This window comes from Coccidioides immitis, assembly GCF_000149335.2.
Source record: "Coccidioides immitis RS genomic scaffold supercont3.6, whole genome shotgun sequence".
NCBI lineage: Eukaryota > Fungi > Ascomycota > Eurotiomycetes > Onygenales > Onygenaceae > Coccidioides > Coccidioides immitis.
In genome coordinates this window covers 2,133,300-2,155,319 of record NW_004504312.1, presented here as the reverse complement: position 1 = coordinate 2,155,319, position 22,020 = coordinate 2,133,300, and the positions used below count along the sequence as shown (strand labels likewise).

Below are 22,020 nucleotides of genomic sequence, written 5' to 3'. Positions count from 1 at the left end.
GTTTGCCATGTGAATTTCTGTTGCATGACACCAAACTGCTTCTTTTTTTGATTATCCTGATATCTGTAAAAAGCCGGCAAAGTTTTCCTGCTGGGTGGTAATTGCAGTGATAAAGAAGCGGGATATGACGCTCTCTATACACTCTTGGGTGTGATATCTCACGTATAACTAGAGACTATTGCCACATTTTTCATCAGTGGTTGGAATTTTACACAGCTTTGGCATCAGTTGGCTTCTATCACTGTGCTGGAAGATCCCACCTTATAAGACCTCTTCTTTCTTTTTCTTTCCTCTTCTTTCTTCAATTTTTCTTCCCACAATATAAACCCTTGCGTTCCCAATATAACCTGACACTCATCCATCATCTCTGGTGTTTTGTGTGCAAAGAACGATAAATCTCTATTCAGTTCACATATTCCTCACCCCAAAACTCACATCAATAACACGGAAAGCGACAATATGTCCCTATACAGAGACATGATTTCTCCATCTCAGCTTTCCCTGTAAGCACCACAATGCATTCCAACTATTACTCCTGGTTTCCTATTAACACCACATGCACAGTCTTTTGAAAGGACCTACTGTCAAGATCGCCCATGCAAGCTTCGAAGATGACACACCAACAGTCATCTGCAATGCCATGCCAAAGGCAGTGGTGAAGCACTTCTCTCCCTTCTTGGACGACTGCTTCCCTCCAGCAGACAAGCTCCACGTAAGGCGAAAGGGCTGTGATGGTGCAACACACGTTACCATTTGCGGCGGTGTGAAAGCCGCTTTCATTTACATTTTCCAATGGATGCTCGCTTCGTGCAGAGGCACGGGTCTCCAACGAATTGAGCGTCTTGAGTTTGCACAATACGCCAGACTCCATGAAGCCGCAACGCTTCTTGGGATCCCGCGGATTCAGCAAGAGATGGCTACCCGCATGGATAAGATGTCGAAGTCGCAGGTTCCCATTAAAGACGTTAGGATCATTTACGAGAATTTCCCCCGGGACGCCCTTGCCCGACAAATAGTGATACGTAGCATCGGGGACGCCATATTTGAACGCCGCCTGCGTCGATGGGACCTGTACAAGGACTTCAAGCTCGAGTGTATCGAATACGATGACGACATCTACAGCTACATTGAGGGGAAGAAACGAGCAATTAGAGAGGCTGAGATGTTGGAGAATAGGCGTCAAGAAAGGCGACGGAGAAAGAAAGGAGGCAGCAAGGAATACCAGCCCGTAGCCAGGGAGCCTCCTCAGGTCGTAAACAAGACGGTTCAAGGTGTCGTCACTCGAAAAGGCCGCGGTGCCCAGCCCACTTACGTTCGCGTCGGACTGGAAGATTTGGGAGTTTCAAACCAGCAGTTTTCTCGTGGCGGAAAAGGATACCCATAGACGATTGATGATTTCCATTTTTGACCCTCTTGTTTTAAGTCTTGGGAATCCACCTACTTTCTGTTTTGGCCAGCTTTTTGTTTCTGACGTCCTCAGGAAATTGCATAGAATATTTAGGGAGTTCAAAAAGATATATTCTCTGAATACTATAGTGTTCCTTGTCAAAATATCCTTTTTCTTTCCGACTACAAAGTGAAATGGATATTTTTTTTCTCTAATCTCTGGGGTGATATCAATAGATGATTCAACCTACATGTAATACAGACATTCAGGTACTGCACATTTCGGAAGAATAGTGTATGAAGAAGGCCTCAGTGTGATCTTCCCTAGCGCTAGTTACTGCCATTCAGACACTCTTGGATTAAATTGTTTGATTTTCACTCCTTTCACAATGGTGAACATTTGATAACATCAAAACTCCCAATCCAGTTCACTAGAAAGCATTCACTGTAAATGAATCAAGTGAACTACACCTCAATGTCATTGTATTCACTCCCCACCAATACAGCAAAGTGAATATAAAATGAACACATCCTCCCCACCTTCAAATATGCGAGAGGAGCATTGAAAAGAAATGCATGCTATTCGCCTCTCCCATGATCCAACAGCAGAGAGTAAGTGAAAAAGAGCCGATAGCTCAGCTTAACCCCAAGGGGTAAGGTATATAATCCTTCATCCTCGAGCTGGTTTTGCTCTCTTTTCCTTTCATCCTCGCTATCAAAATCGTCTTCATCATCTCTCCTTCGTTCTTCTTCCAAGCTCGTTAAAAAGGAGCAATCCGTCTCCAATATTGGGCTCGCGCAAGCCAAAAATTTAAGTCTCTCCCGCTTTGTTCGTTTTGTCGCCAAGTCTAAGGTAAAGAGCAATATCAACCCACCAGGCTGAAGATAAAAAATATGGCTCCTAAGCGAGCGACGGCTCGTGGCTCCCGGGGTGGACGGTGTGGTAGCACCGTCACCAGAGGAAAAGGGGTTGGTCGGGGAAGTGGGACGGGGAAGGTCACCTTCTCACTCCTGGAGAGTGAGAAGGGAGAGGAGAATGGAGGTGAAAGCCCCGTCGCTGAACGGTGGACTGGTGAGTTTGCGTCCCTCTTTCAAGAAGAAAGGAGCCATTTAGTGGTCTGACTTGTATATAGTCGGGTGTAGGATCCTGCTGAGCGGAACCTACCCCGGCAAGGGAAAAGACAGAGCCTACTGGCGTAGGCAGCTGGGATGGCTCGGTACCAAGAAGTAAGCTCATTGTATTTGATTCTTTTTTCCTCTTTAAATATTTGAAGGCTGATATCCTGGGTTCTCCTTTGTAGCCAAAGAATACACCACCGATACGAGGCGGTTGGTGACCCGACCAGTCCAAAAAACGACCGCCGCCGATACCTCTGGGTCCTGGAGAAGGGCGAGTGGATCGGCAAGGGCGAGTGGATGGAGTATAAGGACCTTATCCTTGAGTGTAGCCGCGCGGGCACGCGGCCACACACTTGGAAAGGCTTCCTTGCTGGACGGACCAGCGCGGGCGCTGGGTAAAGTAAAAGGGAAGAGCTGGTTAGGGGCGATAGATGGGTATGGATCGGAAGAACATGGATGACGACATCCAAAATATGTGATAATGGTAAATATATGAACTGAATAAGGAAAAGTTGCATGCGGGACCAGAGTCACACCTCTTCTTTCATTATCAAGTTCTTTGTTCTCTCAAGGAATTATCGCTCACAACTCAGCGGGTCTTTTTCAATTTCCTCACCCTACGACCAAGCACGTCTCTCCCTTCTTCAATCTCTCCAAGAGCTTCCCGTTTTGCTCCTCCGACATCTTTCAACAAGCCTCCTCTTACTATTCTTCCTTCGATACTCACGCCTTCCTCCTCCCAAGCTACCATCTGCCTCCCAACCCTTTCCTCAATGGCTAGAACGAGCTGCACGTCTCGTTGGCCAACTAGCGTAATTGCTTCACCTTCTCTCCCCGCACGAGCAGTTCGACCAACTCGGTGAATGTAATCATCAGGATTGCGCGGAACATCAAAATTTACCACCAGGCCAACAGACGGGATATCTAAGCCACGTGCAGCCACATCTGTGGCGACCAAAAGCCTGGCGGCTGAAGCGCGAAACCGCGCAAGGTTGGATGTCCGTTCGGACTGGGGTAGCAAACTGTGTAGAGAAGTCACTCGGTGGCCTAATCGGCGTAATAAGCGGTCCAGTAGATCCGCGGTTTTCGTCCGGTTGCAGAAAATGATTGCTGGCTTAGAACTATTGGCGTCGGTGGATAAAAGAACATGAAGGAATGCTTCGCGATGGGTCATGGGAACTTGGAGATAGCATTGTTTTAGGGTGGGCGGGATAGTCGTGTTATTTTCGGTGGAGATTTCCGTGACGAAGATGGGTAGTCGGTCTTTGGGTCGTGGCATAGATTTAAGGGCACGAACTTCCTGAGTTACCGTGGCCGTGAAGAGTAATGTTTGTCGTGACGTCGATGGTGGCAGCGCTGATAGACAGGTTTCCACGTCGGGGAGCATGCTTCCCGGTCCACTGGCCAGAAGTCTGTCAGCTTCGTCGAGAACGACCATCCGTACCCGATTAAGCCCATATATTGTATCCTGCCCAGAGGTCTTTATGTGGTCTGCTAGACGTCCCGGGGTAGCGATGACAACATGCGGTCTCGTTGATAGAGCGATAGCCTGCGGACGCATCTCGCTGCCTCCGGTAATCAAAACAGGTTTAAGTGACTGCGGAGCAGAAATAGCTTTAAACTGCTCAAATATCTGAAGCGCCAGCTCTCTAAATCACCCCAGTCAGGTCTTGCTCCTATCAAGCTTTCCTCAAAGACAAAAAGAAAAAAAAGGAAAAAAGGCTAAAATCTTACCTCGTCGGAGTCAACACAACCGCAAATATCCCAAACGGATCCTCACTCCACCGATGCAATATAGGCGCCGCAAACGCAACTGTCTTTCCCGAACCCGTTCGACTCCCACCAATACAATCCCTCCCTTTCAATATCTCCGGAATACACGCTCTTTGAATCGCTGTGGGCCGCCTAATCGCCATTGCAGATAGCGAGCCAACCAACCAAGGCGCGAGGCCCAACGAAGAGAAGGACGAGTCCATCGACTGAAGACCCATAGCGAATGCATCTTTGGCCGTAACGGGGTCGGGCTGGTCGGCGTTTCGATCAGGTCCTTTGGCAGCGGATAAATCCGACTTCTTCTTTATGCGCGATAGGGTTGGGAGCGGTTGCTGAGGCACGAAAGGGTCATCTTCTGAGGATTCGGAATCTGACAGGCGGCGTCGCTTCGGAGGTCGTTCTGAGATCTCGACGCCGTCATCGTCTCCTGACACACTGGGTGATTGGTGACTGTGTATTTCCTCTTCGCGGTCCTCCTCTGGTCCCGTGTGCCTCTCTATTCTGGGTGCCATCGTGAGATTGGCCTTCCACTCCTCTTTCCAGCGATTACGGGCCTTTAGATTGCTCAATCCGCCGTTGAAATGCTTCTGGCAGAAAAGTTGCGGCGCTCAGGGCGGTGAAACTCAGAGTAATTATCACGTGACTATTCTTGCGTTGAGCTGAGAGATCGTGACGGGTGGAATTTGAAGAGTCGCACACCCTTCCCAGGATTGATAACCTGAGTATTCAAAATGATTCATACTATTCATCTACCATGTACTCTCCGAAACTGCAATATGGACATCAAGTAGGGTATAAACATCGATCAGGCGGTTTATGTGTGCAATCACGAACGACATAGCTGAAGAAGACTCGTAGGGGGCGCAAAAAGCTGCAGCGACCAGATATCACCACCAAAATTTATCCCTTTTCTTCTTTCCTTTTTTTTTTTTTTTTTTTTTTTTTTTTTTTTTACCTTCATTACTCGCGTTACCGTTTATATATATATATATATATATCTCCTCCGGGAAGAGGTCATTTGTCTCTGAAAATGATCGAAGTCGCCCAGGAATCACCCATCATTTCGACTACGTCTTCTCATGGTTTTCCTCATTGTTCCAAGCTCAAGCGCTTCGCCTCTCTCCAGCCCATCCTCGACAGCGCACTCCTCGACGCGCGGATCCGGTGGAGTCCTCAGACCCCGCCCCCGTTCTAATACGCCCGAATCATTGTTGGAATGGTCTTCAGGAGAATGCCCGTATGCACCACCAACGCTCTCCATTGTAAACGGACTCGCGGTGGGTGCATCGAGAATCGATAGCTCCAGTGGGGTGAACCACCGCGGAAGCAAAAATGTCCGTACGGGAATGAGCAGAAGAATGAAGACCGGGAAGCCGATAGCGGCGATGGTTTGAGTGATGGCGAACGTCGCACCGAAACCCACCAGCTCGATCGCCACGAATACCCAGATGGCGAGTCTGCGCTCGATCCTCTTAAGTGGTTCGGACGATGGGGTTAGTTTCTTGTCTTGAGCTAAGAACAAGAGTTTCTGCGTCATGCCGTTGGAAAGCAGGGCCTGGACTCCCATGATGAAGAAGAGGCCCGCCATGACTGCCTGGGGGATGAGGTTCAAGACTACCAAGAGCGGCCCGGTCATCGTTCCGACGGTTAAGAGACCCTGCGCGAGGTTGCTAACTCGCTGCTCAACAACATGATCATTGATCCGGACTGATTTTCCCTTGTTGATCTCATCGTCATCTGCAACCTGACGAGTTACACAGAGTGCAGCGGTGTGGAAAGGTGCTTGTGGGATGAGACCATTGGGAAAGGGAATCCCCATGATTCCGCCGATACCCGTAGTCAAACCGAGAAGGAAAATGTCCCAGTGGAATCCGGCCGGCTTACGAAGTGGAAACTCGGTACCTTGAGCGATCAGGGAAGATACTAAAACAGAAGTAAGTTGCCATATCCCTAAAAGTGTCAGATAAGGGCTAAGGTACCATTGTGGTCAAACCAAAACAGGATCGTTAACAGCATGGCGAATGGGACAGCAAGAAAGATGTCGCTAACATCAATATCCCAAAAATGGACCAGCCAGCCACGGTCCAGTGTGGGGAAGAATGCCTTCGTCGTAGGCAACGTTTCCACTTTAACGTTCTTCATATGACCGATATGAACGAATCCTGTGAAGAAGATAATAGTGAGAGGAGTGCCGTAGTCTTCGATAAATTTTCGAACCGGTCGCTTGAATAGATTGCTGTCGCCAATCCATCCGCAGATGAAACCGCTCATCAGAACAAGCAAAGCGACCATGATGGAGAGATACGCTGAAGCCTCGCCAGCCATCCCCCACTGTCTAGTCAAAACCTGGATTCCCTTCTGAATGTATATAAAAGCGACGTAAAATCCAAAAATATCACAGGAGAATCGGGTGACATAAGTCAAACCGTTGCAGGAATTTGTTACGGCAAGGACCCAGTGCATAATCAAAGACCAGCTACAGAACCGTCAGACGACTCGAAAGAAAGAATCTGGCCCCCCATCCACCGGGCAAACATACATTCCGATCCAAGCCATGAAGGCGAGATAGTTTGTGCCTCTCGGTGTCATGATATCATACACGGTGTAATTGAAGACCGTGATTGGGCCTGGAACGAATCAGCTTCGCACCCCTTTTTGTGATCGGCTTTTCGCCGTTTAGGCGAAATTCCGCTTTGAGTCTTACCCGTAACTCCGACAATGACGAGGGGCTGCGCAGCAAAGAGAGAAAAGACAACAGCACCCAAAACCGAGGCAAGAAGCACCTCGTTCACACCGAAGCTCATATGTGTTTTCTCAAACATGTCTAGTGAGAACGCAAGAGCGGGCAAGATACTGTCGTCCTTGGTAAGTTCTCCATCACGCCAACTGACAGGTGTGTATGACAGGTCCATGATCTCAGGAAGTTGGAAGTAGTACCATCATGGCGCGCTTGGTGTGCTTTTTCCGGAGGAAGTGCAATATGACAGCATCTGGGAAGCCGAATAAAGCTGGAGCTTCCACCCTGGAAAGCTCTGTAGTTTCAAGGGACACAAGAGGGGCTAAAGGGGGAAACAGACGAGGGCACGAAGAAAAAAACTCAAAGGAGGTCAACAAGAACCCAGAAAATGTGATAAGAAAAGAAGAAGAAGAGAAAAGAAAGAAAATCGTGCATTATCTGGGTCATACTTTGCAAAATACATGTAAATTGTCGCCGGTATCACTCGATAATCCCACGCATCCTTCCAGTCGCTCCAGTAGTAAGGGGCCCGCCTCCTGATGTCATTCTTCATTCCCTGGAAGAAATGGATCTTCCACCATTTATCCCCGTCATCGTCAGTCGCTGGCGGAGGCATGCCTGACTGTCGAGAGCCGAGTCCGCCAGATTCCTGGGACTGGCGCTGCATCTCAGCGGAGTACACGCGCGGCTGCGATCGCACTGATCGAAGGGAGGTTTTGCTAGATGACTGCCACGGCATCCGGTGAGAGGCAACGGGGGAGTTTGCAGAGTGAAAATTAGGGCCTTTCGGGAGGGAGAAACCCCCGTGAGAGGCGGTCTGTCCGTTGTCGGCCATAGCCTTTTATAAAGAAGTACTCCGTAGAACAAGCCGTTCTACTCAGAGGAGCGGAGAGCGACAAACCGGGGGAATTGACCACTGGCAGTTCAATAGCAGGGTGCGCTCCCTCGTATTGAAGAAGAAGGCAAAGGGGAGGAGAGGAGGAGACTCTCTCTCTCTCTTTTCGCTCGTACCTCGTTTTCTCCGCGAAAATGTCAATTTTTGCGCCTTCTCCAGTACCGCGGCGCCATTGGCCGGCGGGGCAACCAATGATGTCACGTCTTTAATGCTGAGTAACAAGCTTCCAAGTGGCTTGGGCGCTCCGCTGATTCCCGAGCCACAAGAGACTTTGCCGCAAGCCACTCAAGCAAGACGGAAATTGCGCTGGTCACTGCTTCACATACACACACACATACACACACACACAGCAGCATGACTTCCATAGCATGCTGCCCGAAGGTTACATGGGTCGAGGGCGGCACAGAGCGACACAGAGTGACACAAGGACCAGATGCGCCAGCACGTGGCCAACGAGCTCCAATGTAGGTGCCGATGCGGGGGCTCTGACGGCTTTGATCCATTTGGAGAATCCTCGCCAAGGAATCAAACAAATGGGAAGTAGTCCGTGCTTCAGCTGAGTATCGCGAGTCCGGAACAAAAGCCTCGAGACTCTGGCCGGGATTGAATGGATTCAAAGGCACATATATAATCCCCACAGGCCGTACGAAGTACATTATATATGGATGGGCAGCACACGGTCACACAAAAAATGAAAGAAAAGTGAAAGAAAAACAATAAAACCGTTTCGATAACCTTACTTCATTTCAACTAATCAAGTTAATACAGGTTCGAAAATCTCTAATCAACAATTTCGAGTATATGACACCAGAACACTGCTGACCTAGAAGAGCAAGAACATTAGTACACTTTGGTGGTGACCCTAAAGCAGTCAGTCTCTTCAACACACGTAAATCTGTATCCGCATTTTTAGATTTTTGTTTTCCTTCCTTTGCGCTGGTTGATATCCCCGCAAACATTAATCCTGTTCCCGTGGATCGACATCGCAAATTTAACCGGCTGGGCCCGAAAGATTCAGACTGCCGCCTGATCACGCTGGAGGTGGAGGTGGAGGTGGCTGTTCGCTCGGAGGCTAAATTCAAACCATTAGTTATACTGCTGCTTGATAAACAATGAAAAGAAAGGAAAATAGATTTTGGGGGTGAAAGAACTCACCGGTGGTGGTGGCCCATCAGCCGGGGGAGGTGGAGGCGGCGGATTGGCTCCTGGATATCCAGAGTACATAGATCCCATACCTGGAGGAGGCGGAGGGACACCACTGAGCCCTGGGGGAGCACCCATAGTTTGAGCACCGGAGAATCCAGGATATCCATATCCATATGCTGCTTGTCCACCGGGTGGGGGGGGGGGCGCCTGTTGTTGCCATGGAGCAGCAGCCCCGGGCGCGGCACCGTATCCAGCGCTATGCGATCCGTAGCCGTAAGAGTCGCCTCGTTCCACCTGATCCCCACGATCACCGTGGCCACCGCCAGCTGCCCAAGGTGGTGCAGCGCCGTGGTCACGATGTCCCTGGTCATCTCGGCGGTCGTCGCGTCGTTGCCAAGGAGCAGGACCGCCAGTCGGGCCACGTTGCCATGGTTTCAAATCGCGTTGCTCGCCGTACTTGTTACCCTGGTCATATCCTCCGGGTCCGGCTTCGATACGTCGAGGTGCCTCGCCGCTACCAGAAGGAGCACCGCCCGATAGTTCTTGCATAAGTTGCTAGGTTCCGTAGTTAGTTTTGATCCGTATCACACACAAAAGACCTGAACTTACCTCCATTTCACGGTCAACAGCATCTCCGATTCCTTTGCGCATGCTAGGACCATGGTTGCGCCAATCCGTGCCTCGTTGGCGATCAGGACAATCCTTTGCCATGTGGCCAGCATTTCCACAAACACGACAAATAATATTCGCAGTAAAGTTGCGTTGCTCAGGACAATCGTATTTGCGATGGCCGATTTGACCACCTATATAAAGGTTAAAATATGATGATTTCGACCGAACCGGGAGGAACTTACAGTTCTGGCATGCTTGATTTTCATCGTCGCGCAACGTGCCGTTAAGGGCAGCGAGTTCACGAAGCTGGTTCCTCTTAAGCTCGTTCTGACCCTCCGGAATGGATGCGGCCTGGGATTTCTTTTGGTTAGGACAAACATCCTTAAGTGCACCGGGGAAATCAAGGAACAAATACCGTTTCAATAACGTTATGGATCAGCTTTTTCGCCTTGTTCACTTTCTCTTCGGTATCTGCCATGATTAGACAGTGGAGATCTTCTTCCTGGTTGCTAGTGTGAGCCGCGTCAGAACGCCCTTTGCCTTCCTTCACGGATCCTTTTCCGCGAATGGCAATTTTAGCTCCCGACTCTGCCTCCATTTTCTTCAAGGTATTGCCTCGGGGTCCGATAAGTAAGCCAACTTTAAAGCGAGGGGAAGCTCAGTGTTAGTATTCAGAATCATCAATATCATCATGCAGGGTTAGTAGAAAACTGGAATAGCTGAGAACAGGAGGGAAAATAAGAACGGCAAGTGAAATAGCTCGAGAGAATACTCGAGCACTGAAAGGTAGACAAAGACGAAATGAATGCAAGAAACGGTTAGGAGTTAGAGGGTTAGTAATCATACTGAAGTTAATCTCAGGATAGTCGTTCACTGGGACATAGACCTTCTCCTGGGTTTTAGTCGGACGCCTATAGTCAGAAGGCGGATGATAGTTAGGAATAACTTTCATAGCCTTTTCAATCAGCTTATGTCGTTCGTCTTCCAAACGTTTCCGATAGCGGTTTTCCCTAGTATTGACACGTCTGCCAAAGTTATCGTACTGCGGGGCCGGCGAAGGAGACCTATGAAGACCAAGTTTAGCTATGATCCATCGGAGATTCACGGTTCACTCGTGGAGAATCACACACCTATCACCGTCCGCAGGCACAACATCGTTGATGCGAAGCTTTTGGCTAATTTCTTCGATGCGAAGATGCAGAGTATAAGCCTCTAGCTGTTCATTGGTCATATTTGCCATGATCAGTGTTGGAAGTCCCATGAGGCCCGCCGCCTTATTTTCCTGGGCATCTCCCCATCGATTTCGTTTCTTTCGCTTCTTGATTCCATCGGAAGGAGGATCAGCTATGAAAACAGTTTTATTAGCATTGTTCATATAAGGTGGCAAACGATAACTGCAATACTCACCTCGAACAGGACTTCTCCCACGCTTCATCCCAGCATCCGCGACTGCGGATGCCGGTGTTGTGGTATCACTCATGTCGGCTTCATCACCTCCAAACCGGCGACGTCCCAAAGGGATGTTGTTGGATCCAGTGATTCCCTGGTTTCGCCAGGCCATGGCTGTCAGCTGCTAAAGATTGAGCAACCGGGATAGAGCTGTGCAGAAAAGTTGAAAATGAGGTTGCGCAAGGAGAGTGCGAAGTGGCAAGCCCGAAAGATATTATGGACGGCGTACGGAGTGCGGAGTAGCTGATATTCCGGAGCCGCAAACCCTACCTATCTACCTAACCTAATCAGGAGTACGCCAGTCCCGTTTGGGGAAGAGTACTGCGTAATTTCACGTGATTCTATGCGGGGAGCGGTGGCTGCCAGAAGCGCCACAGCCGGCGAGGCGTCGTTGACGAGCTGCAGATTGGCTTTTTGGCAAATCATCAAAGAGTACGGAGTAAGCTGTAGTCGGCATTATCATACCTATTACTGGCCAACTCTTCAGGATAAACGGAGTACATATGTACATACATAATGGTTACGGAGTACCCATAACGAATCACATCATAGCAGCTCATTTTTGGGCATCTCCCTTCATCCCGGCCTGCACCCACGCTCGACTCTCAGCAGCGGCCTTCTCCATCCGCTCTTTATCCTTCAACAGCTCCTTAACCGTATGCCTAGTGGGAACGTGTCTTCCCTTCTCGACGCCCTCACGCTGCAACATTCTCTCCTCCCAGGTCTTGAGGTGCGGGAATTCATCGATGTCTACGCCAGACCATCCAGCGCTGGCAATCCATCCCCAATGAGCGATATCGGCTATGGAGATGTGGTCACCGACGAGGTATCCGGACTTGGACTTGGCGAGATGCCGGTCAAGCACGCCATACAGGCGACGGGTTTCATTGACGTAGCGGTTGACACCGTATTCAATTCGTTCGGGAGCATAGCGAAGGAAGTGATTCGCCTGGCCTGGATGGCATCATTAGCTCATATTCCCATTTTCGGCGGCATGCAGGAAGAGATGGATTCTTTTTTGCACGCCGCACCAAAGATGGAGGGACAACTAACCTTGCATAGGCCCAACTCCACCCATCTGAAAGTGTAGCCAGTTGTTCACCTCGTATGACTCTCTGCTTCCCCTGGGGTACGAGATCTTATAGTCCTTGTCATATTGCTCGGCTAGGTACTGTAAGATGCTCCCGGACTCCCAGATAGTAATCTGCTTGCCATCGGAAAAAGTATCAGTGATCGCAGGGATGCGCCCGTTCGGGTTGATCTCGAGGAACCACGGCTCTTTTTGGGTATTTTGCCGGAGATCGATCGCATGGACTTTGTATGGGATTCTAGCAAAGAGAAGTTGGTATCAGCCACCGACACACCCAATTGGCCTGCCAGAATCTTAGAAAGGAAGAAAACGCACCCCAATTCTTCCAAGGCAATAGAGACCTTAATGCCGTTGGGCGTTCCGGTAGTGTAGAGAGTGATGTTCGGTTGTCTGTCTGCCATGGTTGATGTCTCTCGGACTTGTATGTGTCTTAGATGCTGTGAAAGACGATGAAACATTTACCAGTTATAGGGCAATAGCAGGATGAGCAAAAGAAATAAATATAATTGAGGACAGCTATGTCTTATACTTCATGCCTACCGTTCCGTCATCCATCAAGAGCGGGGCCGAATCGGCATTACTCTTATGTGGTTCGGGTCCTCCACACTCCGTATTTCTAATCCAAACCCGGGATACTTTGCGCCATCCAACCCGGATATTGGCGATTCTTGCTGCGAAATCAACCGGCCAACAGTCAACTTTCTAACGCTCTTGATGAGAAATCCAAATTATACGTCCATTGGCAGCCAAGATGATTTAGGCGGCGACAGCTCAGACTCAAGCGATCGGCTTCATGCTGAGTCGCATTCTGCTTACCCCATCAAAACATATGATGCCATCCAAGACGATTTCCAACGCTGTTTACAAACAAAACCAACAGGACAACCATCTTCCTCCTGGATAATCTCTCAACTCCTAGTTAATGAATTTCCTTTGTGTGTACAGAGTAGTTACAGAGTACACAAATGCAAGCTCATGATAAATCATCTCACACCTTCACAAACTCCTTATCCTATATACAAGTAGAAGATCCCTTCAACATTTGCTCCCAAATATACACACATAGATACATAGGGTGTATAGACGCTGAAAATCCCCACGCAGACATTGACATCAAAAGGTCATATCAAGAAATGGGAAAGAAAACAAAATAAATTTACCAGGTGAAGCACTCTTCGATAAAGTCGATATGCGTTGGGGATTGCCTCTCTCGGCATGCTTTCCGGACATCGTCACTCAAACTTCCCGTACCGCAGACAAGGACTCCCATTGCGCCGACTTGGTTTTCCACCTCGCCATCGAGTAACCTCTCAATGTCAGGTTTTCCGGGGAACATCTGCACTTTGGTGCTGGGGCTCTGGATTTCTTTCATATTGCGCGGCCTCGTGATGAACAACATCACCCGTAGGACTTCACGACGGCGTTCCATGCTCAAGATGCTCGTCATCCACGGCTTTACCCACTCAAGATGGTCTGGAGATTGAATAATCCAGACCAACGTCACTCGTCGTGCGGCGACCGTACCTTTGGCGAAACCTGCAACGAGGTGTCGCACATAGGAAATCAGGTGCGTGATGCCGACGCCACCGGCGATAAGTATGACTGTCCCGTATGAATCGAGGGAATGTTCTGTGCCGTAGGGTCCTTCAACCACGGCTCGAAAGGTAAGCCGGCCGTCAGCAGCCCGGCAAGTGCGGTTATACAATCTGTTGGTTAGACCCGTCCTCCGTCGAACTACCAGGGAAATGTTAGCCCTCTGCAGTTTGAGAACATCCTGTTTAGTCCTGACAAGACCCCCATTATCCAAGGGGACCTCCTCGGTGTCACTCCAAGCTGCAGTGAACGGATGGGACATCCACAATCCGACTGCTGGCAGGTAAAGATATAGATGTTGGCCCGGCTTGAATACCCATGGTCGCACAATTCGCAATGTAATGCGCATGGCATCACCCGGCAAAACCTCGACGGTTGCAGTTGTCCCTCCTTTGCCCAGACTGAGATAGGCTGCACGTATCCACCGGACCGCTCGCTGATTCTGAGTTAGCCAGGATTCATCAACTTCCTAATGAACTGTGGATTACCTCAATGGCCCATATACCGACTACACTGGGTACATACGGTTGTTGAGGTTGGTTTTCCAGGTGGATCCACAAAAATCCCAAGAAAGCGGCGACAAAGACAATGTGAAAATGTAAAAAGGTCTCATAAAATGCGTGTCGTATTGGTGATGGAGAATGGATTAATATCATAGCCAGGATGGAGACGGCCTCAGTATTAATCAGCTGATAGTTCTTGAATCTTAAGGGTCGCGTCCCTTACAATTAATCCAGTCTTGATAAGTTTGCTCTGTGTGATTGTCACCATGAGCGCATTCCAGCCCGCTAGGAGACCCTCGAGTTAACATTTGGAGAGAGAGAAGTCATATTTCTTTGTATTGGACGACTCACAGGTATGGACTTTCTTAACCATATATGCAATGACGTGAATGAAGGACTCGAAAGCCACGATTCGACCAAGCCAGCGGTGAAGAAGATTCCACGTGTCGAAAGAGACTCCCAGCAATTTAATCAATGCGTTGTTTCTAGCAGCCATGAACACGAGAGGCGGCAAGTTGACCACTGCCAGTATCCCGGATCGAATCTGGATAGTGGTTAAAAGATCTTCTTCTGTCGATCCATATGGGACAGCAACGCAGCATAACGTTATATTCATTGCAAAAATCCCCATCAGCAGGGCTGCCTGAAAACGAGTCGGGAGAGTTCCAAAATTTATCGCAGATGACAATCGAATCTCGCGATTATGACGAACGCGGAACATGGGAGCGTATATAACATGACGTTTCAACCACGCCCAATACAGGCCCGAAGGAACGAAGTGGTTCTGTGTACCATTGTTCAAATTCGCAAGATGTCTAATGTGCGCAGAAATGCGAAGGCCGACCATCCATGTTAGGAAAAAGAGTAGGAGACCCAATCCAGCGTATAGCATTGATCTCCCAAACTCATTACTGACGATGCTGATATTTGTTGTGTCTTTGTGACCTCGACCGCCACTCGTACCCCTTAAGGACAAGACACTCTCATAGTTGCTGAAAGAAGGGTTCTGATGTTGGTTTGCACCAACAAGGGTGGAAAGAAGGAGCAACAGAAGTTGTATAAACATCACGATGACAATGATAACACTCAAATCCACACAAAGGGAAGCATGAAAGAATTAACTAAACACCAAGTCTCTATATAGCAATTTGCAAAAGCCGCGCTGACCAGCCTCGTGGAGTTTCATAGACCGGCCACAGGCTCAGAAAGACAGGAATTTAAAGGGGAACGGGGAACTTTCAAATATGTGCAGGGAACTGAACATGACTAGGAATATCACTCAAAATGGGTTCACAACATCGGGTATCGAGATTCATATACTCCCACTTAAAGATAGAAGGAATCAGGACAATGTGGGTACTAGGATGGAGCACTGAAATATAGCAGACAATGCTGTCGATGTTATTGAGACTCCCTCGCCGGCACCAGAGGTGACTGCGTGGAGCCCAACGCACAAAAGAGCAAAGTCACCGGCTAGTTCTGGGAGTTTGGAATGGAGTCGATTCGGCAACTATACAAAAGATAGCGCTGAAACCGAAGATGGGATGGTATCGTCCCACAGAGGTGAACTAGCAGTTGTCGTATGTCACGACAATGAGGTCACGCTTCTTATTGGACTTTTTCGAAAAAGCGTCGTATGTATTAGATGCAAAAATGCAAGGATTCTCGGCTTTGTGAAGAGGAAGAGTAAAGAAAACCCTTCGGGAAGCCACTGCACATAGCTTATATCCGGAGCGGGAACAAAGACGTGTGTAGTAGGCAAAGCAAGGAATCCGTGCTTAGATGAGTAAATCCAGCGGTGAGAGGAAAAGCCAACGAAAATGAAGGCCTAGTCTTGCGCCTTTGGCGCAGTGATAATCGTAGCTGGAGCAAGAGTGTACGAAAATGTAAAACAAAAGCCGTCGAGGTTGATAAAGACAGCAAATCACGATGCGCACACCGTGCCTGTGCTCTGCACGAGATATAGAAAAACCACACGTTCTCTGACTTCGAAATGATCAAAGAATAGATGAAGATAGAGGTAGTTTTCTGATCCTTCTGCATGTTAAAACTCTGTCGTCTCACAGCAGGCGACGACAACGACCACGACGCCGTTCTATTCCTTGCGAAATGTAAGAAACAACTGCAGGGAGGCAATCCAGGGGCACATCTGCCCGAGTATGCGTGTGGAGCTAACGGCGTCCCCTGTTCACAGGCTGCCCATGTTGTATCTGCAGCGCGGAAGCTGGGCACCTGTGCACATCCCATCCGTCGAGATTTGGTAATGGCAGTCGGGCCTGAGAGCCGGCCGTCCCCTGAAGCCTGGGAGATGCTCACTCGAAAATTTTCGAGAGATCGCTAGCGATCGCGTGGGGTGACGTTACCTAATTTTTATTTCAAACCGAATCGCCTCATCTCGCATGCTGATGCCTGTCTGTCTAAATACCTAGAAAAGTTAGACGGGCAGCCAGGATTACGAGGAACCCCGTGTTCCGCTGCAAACCCCAGGTCTCCAGGAAGGTAAACCGCCTCGATAAAGTGGATCATACATGCACGAAATGGTCTGTCTGTCTGTCTTGTCTGATATAGAAACTGGGTGGTCAGATTGATCGAACAACTTCGATTGTGAAAGATCCGCGCAGACACGTAAAGGATCACGCTCAAAGTCAACAGGCAAGTGACCACGCCGCGCAGCAAGGAAGCGCATTTCAGAATTTAAATTGTGCAGGGGGACGATTGCACCGATCATTCCAAAACAGGACGGCGAAACAGACGGCTCCCAGGTTTTGCCTTCGCAAATTTATGAAGCCACGATCACAAACCCTCGGGCGGGCAATCTCTGGAAGCATGTAACAAAGCAGAAGCTGCAGACTTGGCCATAATGCTCCGGTTCTAACAAATCGGTCGAGATGTTTTGCAAAGTCGAACAATCCGAGGGTGGACTCTTCGGTATCTGTAGAACGAGGTATTTCTCTTAAAGGTGAGTGATGAAACTGTTAGCAAATCGAATCACCTTGGGCAAGGTTTTTGGAGCCTGTCAATGTGAAGAACACGATGAAACAGCTCGAACAGCAACTATAAAGGACATCCCGGGGTGTTGTGATTTGGTTAGTTAGGTGATCGGCCGCCGAAGCAGATCGGGCCGGAAAGGAGTTACGAGTTAAAATTTCACATCGACGCGTGGGGTTGCAGGGGGGTAGGGAAATACATAACTAACTCCTCCATACGGAGTAATACTGATTTGGTTATCCACACAGAATAGTTACCTTGGCCCCCCTTTATCAGCTCCTTTTTTTATTTACGGGCTCAGCGAGCTAGTGATTGCTTCTCTAGTCTTAGCATGGGAGCAAAGTACGCACAATTGGACATATTATTACGATTGATGTCTTTTGCTTCGAGTCTATGCCCGATGATCCGGATCAGGATGGAGAATCGGTCACATGTAGTGCACCGTGCAAACCTTGTACGATGATATCTCACACCGTGGTTGGAACATTCAGCTTGGAGGAGCATGTCTCAGTGTAACTTCACTTCCAACGGTCAGCAAGGGGAACCAGGGAGACTTCCCGACGATCGGTACCCCAAAGGGGAGATAGCAACGACTACCAGTATTACTTTCGACATCAGAAGGGGAGGCGGAGAGCGGAATTTTGGTTCGAGTTATGATGCTCGAAACTACCCTTAGTCTGTTTACTGTATCTCGGGACGCGACATGACAAAATTAGTGCCCATCCGATTATTCCCTGTCCTGGACACGAGCTTATCCCTCCCGTGAGTGGATCTTTATATGGCACGAGCCGTCAACTGGTGCATCCGGGACGAGTCCATTTCGCTTGAGTAATGGTATTCTCTGAATAGAAGTGACTTGAGGTTCCTTTGACTAAACGCGAAGCAAAACATAAGCAATGTCCAAGATCTTTTTTCCCGCTCGGAATATGCCTTGCGGCCTGGTGGCTTATTTGTTTGGTTGGATCCCAGTCGCCTTTATACGGCAGTTGTTATGAACCAGGAGTCAGGGAGCGGATAAGCCTTGTCTCCAAAGCCTCTAACCAGTCAGAATATCCAACAATAAAATGGGTGCGTAACAGGTAAATATACCATCTCATGCCAAACAATTTGCTCAAGAGAAAGTATAGGTTTGTTTGTGCTACCGTGCCGTGTTTAAGGATCACGTTTCATGGTCGTAAGATGTGGGCTCGAGCGGACGGCCGATTACCCAATTTATTGATACAAAAATAGCATCCAATACTCCACGGATAGCAAGCCATTTTCAAAAGGTCCGCACTCCAAGGGTACTTGACTGATAATACAAAACCTCAGAGCTCCGCAGCACTAGGGCGAGCACCGAAGATAGCGAACAAATATCAAAAAAACCAGGACTCCAATGCAGGTGCTCCTAATTTTTACTAAAAGAAAAAGACGGGGTATCATTAAAAGAAACAAAATGCAAATGTCATGCTGCCGGTTGCTGTTATGCTGAAAAGAGACATGGATATTGTTAAATGGGTTCTTAGAGAAAACTTAATTCGTCATCGCTAGAGTCATCACCATCCGAACAGGGGATGACGTTTTGTTGCCGTTGTCGACTCGCTAATCTAGCAGAAGAACGACGAGGAAAATGGACTTCGGATTGTGATATATACTTGGAAGAATGCAATACCACTTGCGGATATGAATGGCGGGGTCTCTTGTCTCGATTACGCTCATAAAGAGTTGGAGCACTGGTCGTTATAACGTCATCATCATCATCGACCGTCTCTCCGCTGTTACTGTCTCCCGTTGAAACTGACTCCGCGCCGCCTTTGAAGTCATTTGTGTGAATTACGACTTCAAAGTCGCTGCTCTTTCGCGGAACGGCTGAAGGTAGCTCAACGGCGATAGCAATGGAAATTGCCTTCGTTGATCTTTTGTTATTGGGTCTCCTTTCGTCTTGAGGCGCACGTTGATTTCTTGTCGTTGGACCATGGGCCTTTGCGTTGATAACATTATCATAACGACTATTCCCCGTGCTGTGACTTGTATCCCGCCATCGTCTCATTCGATAAGCGGATGTCGTGTCGGAGACTGCACTATCCTCAAATTCGCTTTCGTCTGAGCCAAACTTCCTTTTCCGTGGAAATGGCGGAGGTGAGAAGTTTGACGTGACGCTGGAATCGAATTCATCAATAGAGGATTTATCGTCGCCGGCACTACCCCATCCAGAGTCACTATCACCATCCGCAGTGGATGATGAGCCTGTCTTCTCACTCGTCAATCTTGCCTGTTGGTGGGCCTTTACTGAGCTCCCACGACTCGTGACGTTACGTTTCGCACACGGAGTTTTCGCAACCCACTCCCCAATCCCATCTTCCCACCTAAACCCGGTTGTCTTCAGGCATAATGAAGGAGTGAGAGGCTCCATCCTGTGGTCAAGCGTGCCCAGATCAGATTCGGCCACTTCTTCTTGAAGCTCAGCAGCCCACGCGTGGTGCTCCCGTAAACAAGTGTATTCAGCAAAATTGAGTGCTACCTCTACTGCTACCTTAGCGAGAGCAGCACGAAATGTTGGGTAGCGCCTCAAGTCTGTCGACGTGAAAAGTCTGGTCAGCGACTTGACTACGTCGAAGCTATTTCTTCCTCGTGCTCTCCCAAGACAACGCGCCACCTGAAGAAACAGCCCCGATAACGCTGTCAGGAGCTCTTTTCGGTTGGGGCTGAAACGAATAAAATGTTCAACACTATCCAAAAAGAGTGGGGAAGATCTCGCCCTCGACCTATCCCGTAGAGAATCCGCTGTAGATTCCAAATGCTCAAGCAAGTATTGCGTAACTAGAGCATATCCAATTCGGATTTCATGGCCCTTATAATCATCTTTTGTTTCATGTACATTTTCTTCTAAATATCTCTGCACGACAGAGGTTACATGAGTGACAATATGCCACATAGGAGACTTGGTGAGCGCTCCAGTCCCAAAGCGAGCAACATGCACGCTGCAAAGAACTGTAAATATACTGCAAATAGTATTATTCAAGGCCTCGGGTATAACTTCCTCGTTGATAGGCATCTGCCAGCTTGTGGCTTCCTTTCCCGAACGTAAGCCGCCTCGGATTGATTTAGAGGTTAGGGCGGACTTGTTGAGTGTGTTCGGGCTGAGGCCTAGCGGCGAAGGACCTTTAGGCTTAACCAGTCCTAAAGAAGCCTGCACAACAGCTGTAAGAAATTTAACTGAGGCTGCCAAATGCTCATCGTTGGAGATGACGGATTGCATGGCGTCAATCACGTAGGACTTCATTGAACTTGTTGCCATCCACTCCGCAGGTAGAGCTCCGCGAATTAGCAACGAAGAGATTTCGCGAAAGAAAACTGCCAAACTGCACGACTTCCTCATGTAACCCGCTAACGGCCAGAGTTGTTTTTGTTCGGAAAGCAGCACGCTATCAAGCGATTTTGGAGGCGGCATTGCCGGAGTAATATAATGTATAACTCCAAGAAGCTCTTCAGCAGCATGATTCGCAGGAATTTCAAGAGCTTTCAAAACAAAGTATCGGGCAAGTTGCGCATGTATCCATCTCTTTCGGATAGTTTCGCAAACTAGACGAATACCATGTGCGCGGACAAGCGTCCTCAAGGGTCTCCACCCTTTGTTGGTCGAGGTATAAGTATCTTCTAGGTCTGTGAAGATGACATCTGCCACATCTATATCTTCGTCGTTCTCTTCGTCGTTATCTAAACGATCCTGCTCCTGCAGAATATATTCCGATGTCTTGTTTAGGGCCATAGAAAGCAAGGAGGGGACTTCCTTGGACGTAAGTTTTGCGTCATCTATCGCAGTAATCTTAAGAAATGTGTCAAAAGCATAGAAAACTCCTCCAACAATCGAAAAATACGAAGGTTCCCCATATATGTCTCTATCAGTAGGGGGAATATCAATCGGAAACTCATTGCGAGTAGGCTTAGACTTAACAGAAGCTGAAGAGCCAGCCGGATTTAGTCGCGTTTCCGCCGTGTGTATAGTGGTTTCATCGCGAAAATCTTGCTCAATGTATCTGCTTTTGCTTCCGGAAATCAACGGGGTTGCAATAGTAAAGGCTCCGGGCTGTAATCTCTCCCTCTCAGGGCTCCGAACAACAACCCTCGATCGGGCTCTTGCGATGCTATTCAAACTTTCCCTGCGGCCAGAATATTTATGCTTAACACGCTTGCGCACGGCATTTCTTGGAACCCACGTCGGATCGTCCTTCCCAGTCTCCGAGTCTGAGGTTTCGCCGCAACCACTAGCTCGGCCGCCGTCGTTGCGTGACTTCGACGTGAGCCCCTGGGACTCCTCTGATATACTGTGCGTAATTTCATGCGGTTGAATGGAGGCAGTCTTCCAATACTTCTCGAGGCGTAGGATTGCCGAAGTCAAGGGTCGTAAAACTCGGTTGCACCATTTCGATGTCGCCGGTGGTATCGACCGTGAACGGCAGCGAGGGGGATTCGACGCCATCTTCGGAGCCGGGAAGATAACCCAGTGTCCAAAAATACCTCCTACAAAATCACACCCTCGACATCGGAAATAGAGGCTTCCCTAACCCTAGACCTGCGATCTCCGATGGACCCCAGCAAGGAGGTCAATTAGAAGGATCATAAGCAATATATCGGCATTAAAAGAGGTATTTAAGTCAGTAAATAAAAAATTAACACGGTAATTCTCGAGAGTCTTTATAAAATGCCAATATACATGCTCTGAAGTGTCATTCAGTCTCAGGTTGAAGTT

At 48.7% G+C, this 22,020-nt stretch overlaps 10 protein-coding genes across 10 annotated transcripts; 2 read left to right on the top strand and 8 right to left on the bottom strand.

Annotated features, from left to right (window-relative positions):
* Positions 1–459: 459 nt before the first annotated feature.
* Positions 460–1,384, top strand: CIMG_03771 (uncharacterized protein; the record flags this gene model as incomplete). Its single annotated transcript, XM_001244329.1, has 2 exons — positions 460–503; positions 565–1,384. The coding sequence occupies 2 exons, from the start codon at positions 460–462 to the stop codon at positions 1,382–1,384; spliced, it is 864 nt and encodes a 287-aa protein (XP_001244330.1).
* Positions 1,385–2,280: 896 nt separating this feature from the next.
* Positions 2,281–2,904, top strand: CIMG_11199 (uncharacterized protein; the record flags this gene model as incomplete). Its single annotated transcript, XM_012358274.1, has 3 exons — positions 2,281–2,458; positions 2,520–2,613; positions 2,688–2,904. The coding sequence occupies 3 exons, from the start codon at positions 2,281–2,283 to the stop codon at positions 2,902–2,904; spliced, it is 489 nt and encodes a 162-aa protein (XP_012213697.1).
* Positions 2,905–2,954: 50 nt separating this feature from the next.
* CIMG_03770 (ATP-dependent RNA helicase DBP8) lies at positions 2,955–4,807 on the bottom strand. The gene is made up of 2 exons (XM_001244328.2): positions 4,240–4,807; positions 2,955–4,154 (listed from the first exon to the last, which is right to left on the bottom strand). Exons 1-2 carry the CDS (start codon positions 4,788–4,790, stop codon positions 3,095–3,097), a joined length of 1,611 nt encoding a protein of 536 aa, XP_001244329.1. The 5' UTR covers positions 4,791–4,807; the 3' UTR covers positions 2,955–3,094.
* Positions 4,808–5,196: 389 nt separating this feature from the next.
* On the bottom strand, positions 5,197–7,935 carry CIMG_13744 (anion exchange family protein). Its single transcript, XM_001244327.2, has 5 exons — positions 7,465–7,935; positions 6,983–7,131; positions 6,818–6,905; positions 6,258–6,754; positions 5,197–6,201 (listed from the first exon to the last, which is right to left on the bottom strand). The coding sequence occupies exons 1-5, from the start codon at positions 7,848–7,850 to the stop codon at positions 5,330–5,332; spliced, it is 1,992 nt and encodes a 663-aa protein (XP_001244328.2). The 5' UTR covers positions 7,851–7,935; the 3' UTR covers positions 5,197–5,329.
* Positions 7,936–8,661: 726 nt separating this feature from the next.
* On the bottom strand, positions 8,662–11,280 carry CIMG_03768 (branchpoint-bridging protein). Its single transcript, XM_001244326.2, has 8 exons — positions 11,076–11,280; positions 10,799–11,012; positions 10,515–10,732; positions 10,084–10,307; positions 9,911–10,019; positions 9,666–9,859; positions 9,066–9,611; positions 8,662–8,982 (listed from the first exon to the last, which is right to left on the bottom strand). Exons 1-8 carry the CDS (start codon positions 11,227–11,229, stop codon positions 8,941–8,943), a joined length of 1,701 nt encoding a protein of 566 aa, XP_001244327.1. The 5' UTR covers positions 11,230–11,280; the 3' UTR covers positions 8,662–8,940.
* Positions 11,281–11,595: 315 nt separating this feature from the next.
* CIMG_03767 (theta class glutathione S-transferase) lies at positions 11,596–12,760 on the bottom strand. Its single transcript, XM_001244325.2, has 3 exons — positions 12,523–12,760; positions 12,171–12,445; positions 11,596–12,071 (listed from the first exon to the last, which is right to left on the bottom strand). Exons 1-3 carry the CDS (start codon positions 12,663–12,665, stop codon positions 11,674–11,676), a joined length of 816 nt encoding a protein of 271 aa, XP_001244326.2. The 5' UTR covers positions 12,666–12,760; the 3' UTR covers positions 11,596–11,673.
* A 521-nt stretch (positions 12,761–13,281) lies between these two features.
* Positions 13,282–15,369, bottom strand: CIMG_03766 (ferric-chelate reductase; the record flags this gene model as incomplete). Its single annotated transcript, XM_001244324.2, has 4 exons — positions 13,282–14,242; positions 14,289–14,489; positions 14,527–14,588; positions 14,655–15,369. The coding sequence occupies 4 exons, from the start codon at positions 15,367–15,369 to the stop codon at positions 13,364–13,366; spliced, it is 1,857 nt and encodes a 618-aa protein (XP_001244325.2). The 3' UTR covers positions 13,282–13,363.
* A 656-nt stretch (positions 15,370–16,025) lies between these two features.
* Positions 16,026–16,550, bottom strand: CIMG_13743 (uncharacterized protein; the record flags this gene model as incomplete). The annotated part of the gene is made up of 1 exon (XM_004446345.1): positions 16,026–16,550. One exon carries the CDS (start codon positions 16,548–16,550, stop codon positions 16,026–16,028), a length of 525 nt encoding a protein of 174 aa, XP_004446402.1.
* Positions 16,551–16,755: 205 nt separating this feature from the next.
* On the bottom strand, positions 16,756–17,162 carry CIMG_03764 (uncharacterized protein; the record flags this gene model as incomplete). Its single annotated transcript, XM_001244322.1, has 2 exons — positions 16,756–17,072; positions 17,105–17,162. The coding sequence occupies 2 exons, from the start codon at positions 17,160–17,162 to the stop codon at positions 16,756–16,758; spliced, it is 375 nt and encodes a 124-aa protein (XP_001244323.1).
* Positions 17,163–18,205: 1,043 nt separating this feature from the next.
* Positions 18,206–22,005, bottom strand: CIMG_03763 (uncharacterized protein). The gene has a single exon (XM_001244321.2). The coding sequence runs from the start codon at positions 21,748–21,750 to the stop codon at positions 18,793–18,795; it is 2,958 nt and encodes a 985-aa protein (XP_001244322.1). The 5' UTR covers positions 21,751–22,005; the 3' UTR covers positions 18,206–18,792.
* Between the last annotated feature and the right edge of the window lie 15 nt (positions 22,006–22,020).